The sequence below is a fragment of the Cryptomeria japonica genome, chromosome 4, assembly GCF_030272615.1.
Source record: "Cryptomeria japonica chromosome 4, Sugi_1.0, whole genome shotgun sequence".
Classification (NCBI taxonomy): domain Eukaryota; kingdom Viridiplantae; phylum Streptophyta; class Pinopsida; order Cupressales; family Cupressaceae; genus Cryptomeria; species Cryptomeria japonica.
Window position 1 is genome coordinate 585,502,780 of NC_081408.1, and position 12,918 is coordinate 585,515,697.

The 12,918-nt window shown below is 36.0% G+C and overlaps 1 protein-coding gene across 1 annotated transcript; it reads right to left on the minus strand.

Annotated features, from left to right (window-relative positions):
• Positions 1 to 1,269: 1,269 nt before the first annotated feature.
• LOC131076242 (cytochrome P450 750A1-like) lies at positions 1,270 to 2,339 on the minus strand. The gene is made up of 3 exons (XM_058013318.2): positions 1,975 to 2,339; positions 1,855 to 1,894; positions 1,270 to 1,629 (listed from the first exon to the last, which is right to left on the minus strand). Exons 1-3 carry the CDS (start codon positions 2,337 to 2,339, stop codon positions 1,270 to 1,272), a joined length of 765 nt encoding a protein of 254 aa, XP_057869301.2.
• Positions 2,340 to 12,918: the final 10,579 nt, after the last annotated feature.

Sequence of the window (12,918 nt, forward strand, 5' to 3'; positions counted from 1 at the left end):
TCTAAGAAGATTGAACACATACAATGATTTATCATTCTATCAACTTCCTTCTCACTCAAGTTGGATATCTCCTAATGCTCCATTGTATTAAATACCTATGTTGTTCCAGAGAATATTGCCATTGCAAAAGAACAAGTTTTACCTGAAGGTTAAGGAGAAAATATAACCCTCGGGTTTATGTAAAGTTTATAATGTTGTTGCTTGGTGTTGTAAGTAATGTTTTTTTTTAATCTCTCTACTTATATGTTATGTACAACTAAAAAAGTAGTATATTTTGTTGTTAGCTACTATGGTTTGAATTGAGAAATGCAATCTCCTCCATCTATATATTTTTGACCTTATGTTACAACCTCTTTTGGTTCTTAGCTGTCATGTAACTCTATATTTTATTATTAAATTTAGACTCAACTCCTTTTGTATAATAATATCTTAAACAAATAAATAGACAATTCTCATAATTATCTACATGTAAAACTGAAATCATACATATTAGGTCACAAGAGCATGACTAGAAGGTATAAAGAGCTTATATAAGGGTACAAAGACCTTATATGAGTAGTATAAGTATTATGAAGTATTCTAGAGCACTCTAATTAAATTTAAGGGTTGGTAGATAGCCATAATTCAGGATGGAGAAGTCTAAACCTCATTGATGTGGTGGCTTCAAAGAGTTCCATCATATACGAATCCCCATCCATGCTCCACTCAAAGAAATGAATGAGTTAAGCCAAAATATGGTTAATGTCACATCAACCATGGCTACACCTGGGCACCCTCTCTTTATCAAGCAACTCTTTATCTCTCACAATATCAACATTTTTGCTCATAAAATATCTCCAGATTGAATTCTAGGTGATCTTCCCAGATGGATGGATCTCTTCTAATAGCTCAAATAGAGGATTTTTAGTATCCATTATTTAGTTGTATTATAATTAAGTCATGCAATAAGAATGACATTTCTTGTACTTAAAATTGCATGTCATTTAGAAACTATAAAAAAATAAAAAAAGTCTATCAATAATTATAAAGATAATACTTTTATTGATAAACAATTTTAGACTATAAATAATAAAAATGATATAATGTAATGAATTTATTTTAAATGAAATTAAATCAAACGACAAGAAATTTTAAAAGAAGCTCTCAACATTATAGAAATGTAATTTATTCTTCATAACAATTTTAATATTTAAATATTATTTAAATAATAAAATATTTATTATTTTCAAATTAAATATCATTTTTTTTTATGGAGGTTTGTTCACAAATTCATTTTTGTCCATAAATCTCTGTGGCTTGAATTCCGAGGATCTTCCCAAACGATGGGTCTCTTCCAATAGCCCAAATGAAGTATCCCCCAACTGTACAGTCTTTTGTGGATTCGTGCGGAAAAATCAAGGGTAACACAGGATATAACCTCAGCGTCTCCTTCACCACACACTGCATGTACTGTAAGCTTCCTATATCACGCTCACATACTGTCCTTTCTCTGCCGACCACCGACTCTATTTCCTCTTGCATTTTCTTAGCCACACCAGGGTTTCCAAGAATCTCACTCATTGCCCATTCTATTGTAGTAGACGTCGTTTCAACTCCAGCCAAGAATATATCATGTAGAATTTGTATAGCCTTGTTAGACCAACAAACTTGGAAAAAGTTATATTAGGGATTGTATTATGAATTAAAAAAAAAAATAGATACGTACAAAAACAATGGCCTCAATATTTTCCTGTGTGATTGCCCTTCCATCAAGGCTTTCTATTTCTAAGAGCACGTCAATGAGGCCTTTAGTAGCAATATTCTGCTCCTTGCCTTTATTATCTTTTTAATCACTTGGGCGATCAAATTGTGTACCTTTTCAGCTGCCGCTACACGCCTTGCAAACCCATCTAGTCTATGTAAGGAATGAAGTCCCCAATATTGACAGCTCCTACTTTACCTACAACCTCTAAGGAAAGCTTCTTTATTTCTTACCCATTACCACCCACTTTAGCGTGACTATGAGAAAAAAATTTAGTGTCGAAAAGGATTCGCCACATGACTGCCTGCATAAACGATGAGAACAAGTTGGTGAGATTAACAAGTTTCTCACCCTGCCTAGACATCTCCCACACTGAATGAATAGCCAAAAGCATTTCTTCCTCTTGTGTACATCTGAAGGAATCGATCCTTTTGGTATTCAACAATTCTACCACATATAGCTTCCTCACGTGTCTCCAATAAGACCCGTAAAGAGACAATATTAGGTCTTTGAAATTATAGCCAATATATTTTCCTACAGCAGTAAGAGGTCGGTTGGCAAAAAACTTATCGTGGGTTTTCAAGAACTCCTTGGCCATGGTAGAAGAAAGAAACCACAACAGGGGGAATAAAACCCAATTTCAACATCATAATGGGCCCATATTTCTTACCAAGTTCATGAAGATCACGATGGGGTCGTCTTTTCAGATTACCAATAATAGGCCATGGAAATGGTCTAGGGGCTAATCTCGATCTTGATGTATTTTGGCTTTGCACGCTAAATCTATACAAAGCCCACCTAGTGTAGACATATTTCGTCCCAACGGCTATCCACATGCTATCTCTAGTGAGTATACATCATACTTTGAGTTTCTATGTTCTCTCTTATGTCCATTTCCATTGTTCTCCAATTAGCCTTCTTTTCACTAATTACCATAAAAAGAGAAAATATTTAATACATTTAAAAGGATAAAAAATACAGGTTGCATTATCAAATTGCAAGGGAACTAATCTATTTTGTTGGTTAATGAAAAGATCAATTTAAGAAGAAGAATCAACTATAAGGATTCTAGAGGAGAGGGCCGAAGATCTCCTTGTTGCCTAAATTTATCTTATGTTATGAAAAAGATTATTTTAGATTTTTGGGCAATCGCCTAAGTTTTATGCTAACAATTACATTGTAGTTTGTTGGACACAGGAAAAAACAAACAATTTAATCTTTTATGGACTTAGTAGTAATAGAATGTGTATATATAAGTAACGTAGTATAGGCTATGAAGTTGAGAAAACTTCATATCAAGTTTTTCTAAAATGAATCAAACTTCTTGTGTGGTCAACCCAACATAGAAATAATTTCTTTGTCTCATCGCCTCGTTGATTGAGGAGACAAGGACCACTTTTTGGAACGCTGGTGATTTTTGTGATTTTTGTTGCTTCATTAAAGTGTGTATTCTTGTCACACTTTATATTTCACTATGTTTCTTATTTCTATTATTGATTGAGTTGGGTTATTTATGCATTAATTGTGATTATATTTTGGTGTTTATTGTTGTAGTGTCCTAAATTGTACTCGCCTACAATTTTGTCCTCATTTAGGCCCCACTTTGGCATTTGTCCTCTAAGGCCTGATTAAAGCACTAATTCAACTCACACCAAGTATCAAACACATTTATTTACTATCTTTTCTAACTCCCTAAGATCCTAGAGCCTTGATTTATAGCACCATGATGCCCAACGCTATGGTCCTCTCAAAAAGGGCCCATCTTGGGGCCTCATAATGGTCACCTAATTTGGGTGGGGACCTAGATCTTGTGTCAGCTTGTGTTGGAAATTCAATTTGGTTTTCCATCAACAAATATAAAAGGAGGACTACACCTCTCATTTCAAATATAAGCAATCACCGAATGAATTCAAGATCTCAATTACACTCTAGCAAATTCAAGTGAGCACTTGCAATTAGTATTCTGTCAAGCATTGAAGCAGACGTGAAGTCAAGATTCAAGCATTGGAGATAACATTCATGTTCTATTTCTCATGAAGACAATCTACATGAAACCCTAATTCATTGTCAAGACAAACAAAACTTCATTAAAGGTATATTATTAGGTTTTCATTCATTTTAGCCATTTCCTCAGAAGGAAAGTATTTTACTGCAGTACTTCATTTACATTTTCAATTCAATTTCATGGTTAATTCCAAAACCGAGGTTTGACCTAAGGTAAACCCCTATTCCCAATAATTTTCCATTTTTAACTATGTGGAGGAACAAATACAAAGCCGCGTTTCATAGGATCGACATGGTTCACAAAGACGACTAAAAAATTTGGACCAGGGCGACCACCACCATGGCCCTAACAAATCAGGCCAATTTTTTTAGGACAAATTTGAACTTTCATCTTCTTCTCAGATCTAGGTTTGTGGCTCCATACGACAACTATAACTTACTGTTTCTATCAAATTGCTTCAGTAACTCACCAATTTACCCTAATCTTTAAATAATTCAAATTTAATTCAATCTTAGGAAATGAAGAACCCCATTTAGGAGGCCTAGAATTTGATTAGAATCTTGGTCTATTAGGCTTAGATTCTACCAAATTCCATTCTTCCCTAATGTAATGGAAAATTAAGTAAAATTAGTGGTTTTATTACATTTTATGGTGAAACCCTAATTTTCACCCATTACATTTTGGCGAACTCAACTTCTTACACCTTAATTTGTGATAAGCCTTTATTGTCACCAAAGCCTAGTATGAATAATGTTAGTGGATCCCTTATTGTTGATTTATTAACTAGTGGTGAAAATACACAACCCTCGAATGTGACTCATAGGACCACAAATGTATCCATCCCTACTGTGTCTTCATCGATTAATGTGCCCATTGTCTCTTTTCCATAAATTCATCCAATACTTCAATTGAGTCATCAAAATGTTCAGGCCCTGAGGCATAATCATGTATCTATTAACCCTATGGTTGCTACAAATACTATGAATATCTCGGTTCCCCAAGTGAGTCAAATCCTAGCCCAACAATAAATGAATATCCAAAAAACCAAATTTACCAACAATTGTTACAACAATAACAATAATATCAGCAGATACTGTAGCAATTTCCAAATATGCAAGTTCAATAGTAGAATGTGTAGTGTCCTTCCTTGATACACTTTTATTTTGATGCATTGTTAGACATTCATGGACTTGTTGAGATATATCTATAATACTCTTAGTAGATGCTTATGGTTATGATCATGTTACATGTAGATGATAGTTATTACATGTTGACAAATGATACATTATGCTTTATATGGATGATGATATATTATGGACTGTGTTGATGTTGAGATTTATATTTGGATATTTATGCGTATTGAGTGGTTTATGTTTACTTATGATATTATGTGTTAACTTTACCTTGTGATTATATTAGATATGATGATGATCTTGATTTTATTGATGATGTGTCTTCATTATGATGCATTGTATGTACGTGGATGAGATGATGTCATGCCACTCATTGTGAGTGGGGTGTGATGTTGTGATTCTCTTACCACTAGTGTGTCTACTTCATGATTGTATTATATATATGTTGTGCATAGATGTTTGGTGTTATGTAGGATTCCAGGTACTAGACATTGATTCCACCTGGCTTCACAGGTCTAGGCGTGTCTCTAATCCCAATGGAAATTTGATAATGGAGAATGATACAATGTCCTATCACATTCTAGGCCTATTCGATACCTTGTCAGTTCTAGTACTTTGGTTAAGTTGTCATGTGCCATTTATTTAATTATTATATGGGTTGGTTATATTGTGGTAATTAATTTATTAATAATGTTATAAGTTTTTGATTAAGTGAAAAGAAGGTTTTGAAGGGGCCCCAAAATTCTTTACATTAGATTATAAAATAGATAAAGCATTGAAAGACCAACTAGATAGAACAACAAAAAAAATAGGGACTGCCCCTAAAGACAACATGCAACCCATACAAAGAAAGGGCCAGCAAAACCAGCCCAAACAACCAACTATAAGGGCCCTCAAGATTTGCAATTGGCCTTGTGGGAACAAAGAGTCATATCAAAAGAAGGCTTGGAAATCTTTGAATGATTCCCCTTTATAGTAATCCATCCATCTTTAACTTTAGCTACCGCAACTGACCAATCCGAAGGGCCCAACACCGATCCTTTTGGATTGGAAAAAAGAGTGTCTGAAGAGGGAACAACAACTGTCGCGGGAACAGGATCACAACCAATAGATGGGGAAGAAGTTGTGCCAACACACTGCGAAGAAGCTGGGAGGGTAAGAGCCAACAAACCATTTTCAGTAGAAGAGACAACATCAACCTGTATAACAAGATCTTTAATCATAGGGACATCTGTAGTGGCATTCGAATAATTCATTGCCAATAAAGAATTAAAGCCAGCCAAAGTAGAAAATCCAACACCCAATGACTCTTTAGAAGTATCTGAAGATTTCTTAATCGTGTAATGTCGGTAAGAAGCACCCAACCACCATGAGGCTATAGGATTTTTCTTCTCAAGTCCACAATTCTAAGCCGCATGGCCGGTTTTAGAGCATCTACAACTCCTGAAAGGAATACCTTCATAATTCAAAGATTGGACCCAGCTGCCAAAAGAGGAATTAATGGCAATCTTAGCTAGCAGTCCCTTAGAAACATCTAGCTCGACCAAAATGCGAGCAAAAGTAGTATGGTAAAGCCCAAAGGAGTCATTATCCACCATAATGAAGCTCCCAATAGCATCAACAATTTACTGAAAGAGAGAATCAACCCACAAAGGGAGAGGAAGGTAAGGAAGCCTAACCCAAAATGGAATTTTGTTGAACTTCTTAGAAAGGGGGTTAAAATCAGAGTGCCAAGGTTTGGCCAAAAATGACATTTTATCTTTCTCATAGAAAAAAATTTGACATAGGATTTTTCTACTATCCTTTGCATTCTCAAATGCAGCAACAAAGAAACCTTTAGCCATAGGGAAAATGTGAACAGTACCAGAAATGAGAGGATCCCTGTGCTGGGAGATCCATTTATACAACTTCGAGAGGCTGGGCCAGATACCCTTGAATCTATAGATAATACTATGCTCTATAAAAATCATCACATTGTTCTCTATTTCTTGTTCAGACTCCTCATTCACATTGATAGAGGTGGCACAGGAGACAATGATAAACCCTAATCCATCCCCTCTGTGAAAAAATGAAGATGGAACCCTCGAAACCTGAGTAGAGTTGGGGCAAGATCCACCAGTGGCCACCGACACCCAAGATGGACCAGCGCGCTCAGGATCATCCGTAGCCTGATCTGATTTGGTGGGGAGAGAAACAACAGGGGAGCATGCAGGGGTGCAGGTGGGAGAACCAGGCAAGAGTTGCGATTTCAAAATCTCCATCAACGGTATCCTTAATAATGTTATAAGTTTAATTGTGCCATTAATAAATAATATTCATTGTGAGTTTAATGATATTAAATAAATTATTTTAATTGGAATAAGTTGCTGGAGTCCTTCGCAAATTTAATTGTTATTCATTTATTTATTTTATTTAGAGATTTTATATTTAATTGGGATTTTAATTGATTATTTTATTTGGAGCTTTTATATTTAATTGCTAATTAATTATTTATTCTTTTTTTTTAAAATTTAGCTTTATTGATTAATAGGAAGTTTTATGTAGGAATTATTATTTTTAATTATTGTCTCTTTGTTTTCGAAGGTGGAACTCGAGTGAGCCCTATGCTTGCATTGAATTTCTATTTGAGTTTGATGCATGCAAGATTTTTGTGATTATTATTATTATTTTTAGGATTTTTCTTTATGTTTTATTTAGGGATTTTTAAGAATTTTTAAGAGAGTTTTGCATTATTATTTGGATTGGCTGAATTTTGGAGGTGCGTGGAAGTTTTGGAAGAAGTTTTGCATTATTGTTGCTTTGAAGAAATTTTGGTGAATTTTGGGAGGAGAATTGCTTCTAGATTTCGAAGAGAATTTTTGTGCGATTGACCGTAGTGAATTGCGTATTGGAAGATTGCTTTGTTCGTTGTGGATTCACTTTGGTGATTTCTAGATTGTGGTTGCGTCTTCAATTCTTTTATCAAAATTAGACCTTTCTTCTAAATTCTAGGTTGGAGATTTCTGTTATCTTTTAATTTTAATTTTATATCTTTTATTTTCAAGAAAAAGAAAAGATTGTTTACATTGTGTCTGAAATTTGTCTTCTGGGTTATTGGAGAAAAATTGATAAATTTATTGTTAATTAAATTATTGTAATCAGAATTTTACATTACTATATGCTTATGGGTATTTGGGAATTTGTTGTGATTTAATTTTGTGTGTTAATATTCCCCATTTTGTGTAAGAATTTTGGTACTATGCCTTCTATTGTTGAATCAGTATTTCTTTTTATACATAGATTAAGTATTGTTATGTCATGAGTTTGACTTTTTGAATTCTTGTCGTACCCTATGAGGATGGTTTCTTCATTCAGATTATTTATTTGATTCATTGTTCAATTTATACACCCTTTTCATTTTGTCTGGGTCAAATTTAGACTTTGATGTGTGTTCTCGAAGTCTGTTTATAGACTTTGTTATTTTTCTGCTTCGTATTTTTACCTTTTTGTGTATGCGTAGTATCTTTTTACGAGTGTGCTATCTTATTTTTCATGTGCACTATTTTATTTGTTATATGCACTAAAACACATAACGTACACACTAACATGTGTAAGAAATGCACCATACTGTGTAATAAAAGCTTTGCACTATGTTATAAGTGTGTCGTTTCATGTTATATATGCACCATTTTGTGTTATAAATGTGTGACTTTGTGTTATATATGCACTAATTCATGTTATACACATTACTATATAATATGCACCACTGTGTTATATGTGCTATTCTATGTTATATGTGCTTTTTTGCATTTCTGGATTATTTTTGTTGGAAGACAACAGCAAATATGTGCTTGAGAGATATTTGATAGATGTGTTGTCATTGGTGTCAATATATTTCTCTGTCTATGACAGTGATGCAGTAAAGTTCAGTGAGTTAGTTTGTTCAACATGATGAAGATAAGCGTTTGCGGATTAAAGGGTTTGTAGAGGGTTGTCTTTAGTTGATTCAAATCAATTTTCATAGGTCCACATGGAGATTTGATTGAGTTATGGGTATCTATGTTGTAGCTGGTTTTTCAGTTGTTTAGTGGTGATAGAGTGATAGTATTTTTATCTACATTGCTCCACATTGTAACATCTTGTTCTGTGTATTTGGAGGAATGTTTGGGACATTGGTGTGTGTCCTCAATTCAAGTTGACCTTGAATCAACTATCACCTTGCAAAAATTACCAAGGATCTTGCATCTCACCCTAAACAATGCTCTCCTATGCTTAGGTTCATTCTTAACTGGCTGTCTTATCAAGACCCTATTGAACATTAGATTTTCCCTAATCTTTGATTCAATATGGTCCACCTCAGGTGTCTTGCTGCTTGATGTGTCTTCGTGAGCATAAGCAACCCTCTTTCCACTGTTTGATGATGTAGGCTTGTTAGGGCATCTATAGGCCGGGTGTCCCAATTATCCACAATTTTAACACTTCATGGTTGCAAAGTAGGAGTTACCCCTGCTGCTACCTCTACCCCTACTTGGACCACCTTGTGCATCTTTTCCTCTAGAATAGCCTACTCTGAGATTGGTTTCACTGCCATGTTCAGTCAACTTGGCTTCTCCTTGGTTCCTTTGCTCGTTTTCCTTGCTTTGGTAACCACCTCGGTGATTCATTTGATCTCTACCTCTGCCTCTACCCCTATTATTGGAGTCTCCTTTTCTTTTGTTCCTCTCTTCTACCTTGGCAGCAAGCTGATGACATTTTTGGACAGTGGTAGGAGTCCATAGGCTTATCTCCTCTTGAATGTTCCACTTTAGGCCGCTTAGATACCTAGCCACCTTAATAGATTCATCTTCTTGGACTTTGGACCTAAGACATAGCTTTTGAAATTATTTGGTGTAGGAGGTCACATCAAGGTCTTTTTGCTTCAATCCCTATCTCTTCTTATGAAGTTGGACTTCATAATTCTCTGGTAAGTAGATCTCCTTGATCTTACTCACCATGGCCTTCCAATTTGCAATAGGTAGCTTCCCCATGCTAACCCTCTCTTCTTGCAAGTACTTCCACCATGCCAAAGCTACTCCCCTTAATCTTGATTTGGCAACCTTAACCTTCTGAGCTTCTATCACTCTCTCACACTCAAAGTGGTTCTCCATACCCTCAATCCATTCCATGACAGTGTCTATGTCCATCCTTCCATTGAAATGAGGCAATCCTTCAAAAACTTTGGTGTTCAAAGCCTTAATAGCCTTTACAAATGGTTCTTCATTGAACAAGGGATCTGGTTCAGGTATAATGTCATCTATGTCAATGGTTTTCTTGCCTTTGTCCTTGGTTTCTTCACCCCAAGGTCCTTGTGTCCTCTGATCCACCACTTCCTGCAGCTTATCCCTTATCTCACTCATAGCTTCTTCAAGGAGTCTATTCTTCTCCTTCTTCTCTTCTACCTCCCTAGCCACCTCTGCATTAGTGACCATTCTGCTCTCCCCTACTGATTCACCAGTATATAGAGACATGCATGGTCCACCAAATCTTTAACTTTTCTTTGATACCAATTTGATGGGATGGGGTTTCAGATAGACTAGCCTAGTCTATGCTCTTGGATCCTTTCCTTGGATCACCAGGTGCTCTAACCACCCATAGGGTCTCTAGGACTTCCCCTCCTTGTGGAATCCCCTGACCTTGCCCAATCCACCCACCAACAACTTGTAAAACTACTCCCAAGGTCTCACCTACTCGTGAGATTCAAAGAACCCTTACTTAAGCTAATAAGGGTTTGGCTTATTCCACACCTTCCTAGGTCTTAGCAAGGATAGGTCAGGTCTATTACATGGTTTTTCCACCCATTCATGTTTCCCCAAGAGGTTTCAAGCTTTCAACCCCTTACCGATTTCACTATTTTGTGTTTTACCTATAAAATAGGGCTACAAGGATTGTGACCAATTAGACCTCCTAACCGGACTTTTAGGGCTCCCTCTTGCAAACGATGCATTTTCTTGTGAAACCTCCCAAAAGACCTACCATTAATTTGGCAAGGAATCAAGGATTTTTTAGGTTTTAGGCCTCCAAGTGTCCGTACACTGCCCTAGGTGGATTTTAAGGTTTTTAAGGGTTTTTAAGAAGGTTTTCTAGGCCTGCCATGGTCACAGTGTAGGTTTGGTGCTCTTGCCACCTTGTTTGGATTGGTGGAAGCTCCTCCTTCACACCAATGGTGCTCCACTCACCCCTCTACAACTCCTCCAAAGGGTACCTCCTCCCCTGACCTTCCTTGCTGTCTAAGACCTCTGCAACTTAACCCTTCCTAGCTGGGCACTGTTTAGTCTCGCCTAGGAGTGGGTCTTTAAATGGCCTCCATGTATCTTCAAGGGCCCTTATTGTTTGTAAGTATAGTATAGGTTTTGGACTCTCATTCCCCATGGTTTCATGGTGGTTCCACAATGGGGAATGGAGTTATGATTCCATTTGCACAAACCAGTCCAAAACTGGACAATGAGAAGACAATTTACAAAATATTTACAAACACACCTCACTTACAAATGAAAACCTAATCTAAATGATTACAATGAAAATAATTACACCATACAAGACACTCCACATAGTTTTTCATGAAAATCAATCCATTAACAATCTTCCTCTACTCCATTTGTGCTGACTGGCAACAAAATTGCAGTCACAGTCAAGTCACTTTGCTTGGGCCATACAACCTCTGACATCCAACCCATTATCTTAGGGTTTGCAACTACTTATACTACCATTTCCTTGGTCTATGTTCCCACATTAGGTTTGTCCATGCTAAACTAAGGATTTTTACCTATTAGGTGGAAAAGTTGCTTGACAACTTTTAAAAGTTGTCATGCAACTTGTGCAGCTTTTGAGCAACTTTCTCAATGTTGGTTTTCTTGACTCCTAGACCCACATTGGGATAACCTAAGGACACCACCATGCTAAGAAGGACCCTAAAACACCTCAAAGGCACACATACCCTCTATTTTCAACAAAAACTCAACTTGGACTTATGACTCTAGGACCTAAACTAGGACCAATGAGCACATGACTCTTATTGTATATATAATGGCTTCATAAAGAATCGTAAAAACAATCAAAAGAAAATGTTGGGAGCCCTTTGAAGGGTGCTCCTGCACCACTTCTTGAGGGAGAAGTCTAAAGCTCTAGACAAATTCAATATTTTCAATGCTATGGTTGAGACAGAGACAGGTTTGAAGCTGAAGTGTTTGAGATTTGATAGAGGTGTTGAATTCACTTCCGATGAGTTCAATGCATTTTGTTAAGAACATGGGATAAGAAGACAATTGTCTGCTCCGAGAACCCCTCAACAAAATGGAGTTATAGAAAGGAAGAACAAAACCATTCAAGAAACTACCAGGATAATGATGTTGGAGGGAAATTTTTCACATCTCTATTGGAGAGAATTTGTGAGTACTACTATTTACACTCTTAACCGGGTGCATATCAGAGGTGATACCTGTAAGAATCCTTAATAATTATGGTTTGGTCATGCTCCTAGTGTTAAATATTTCATAATTTTTGGAAGAAAATTTTATATCAAAAGGATGAAGGTCTAGGAAAGTTTGACGCTACATGTGATGAAGGAATATTTCTTAGTTATTCTACCAAAAGCAAGGCCTACTGATGTTATAATAAGATACCGATGAAGATTGTTGAGAGTGCAAATGTTAAGGTTGATGAAAAAAATGAGAGAGAATCCAAACCTTGTGGATATGATTCAAATGATCAGAATGACAATGCAAACAATGAGAAGCAACCTCAAACACAAAATCTATTCTATATTATTCTAGTAAATCCAGTACCTCAAGGAGAAGGAACTAGTGCAAGTGCTGAAGAAAAAATACAATAGTCTAAAATTCAAGAAAATCCTAAGACTCCCAGGTATATAACTCTGAATCATTCTGAAAGTCAAATCACATGGGATAGAAATAAAGGTGTTCAGACAAGAAGAAGAATTGCTAAAGATCAAGTTGAGTATTGTTTGATTTTAAAGATTGAACTTAAGGATGTGAATGAAGCATGTAATGATGAACATTGGGTAA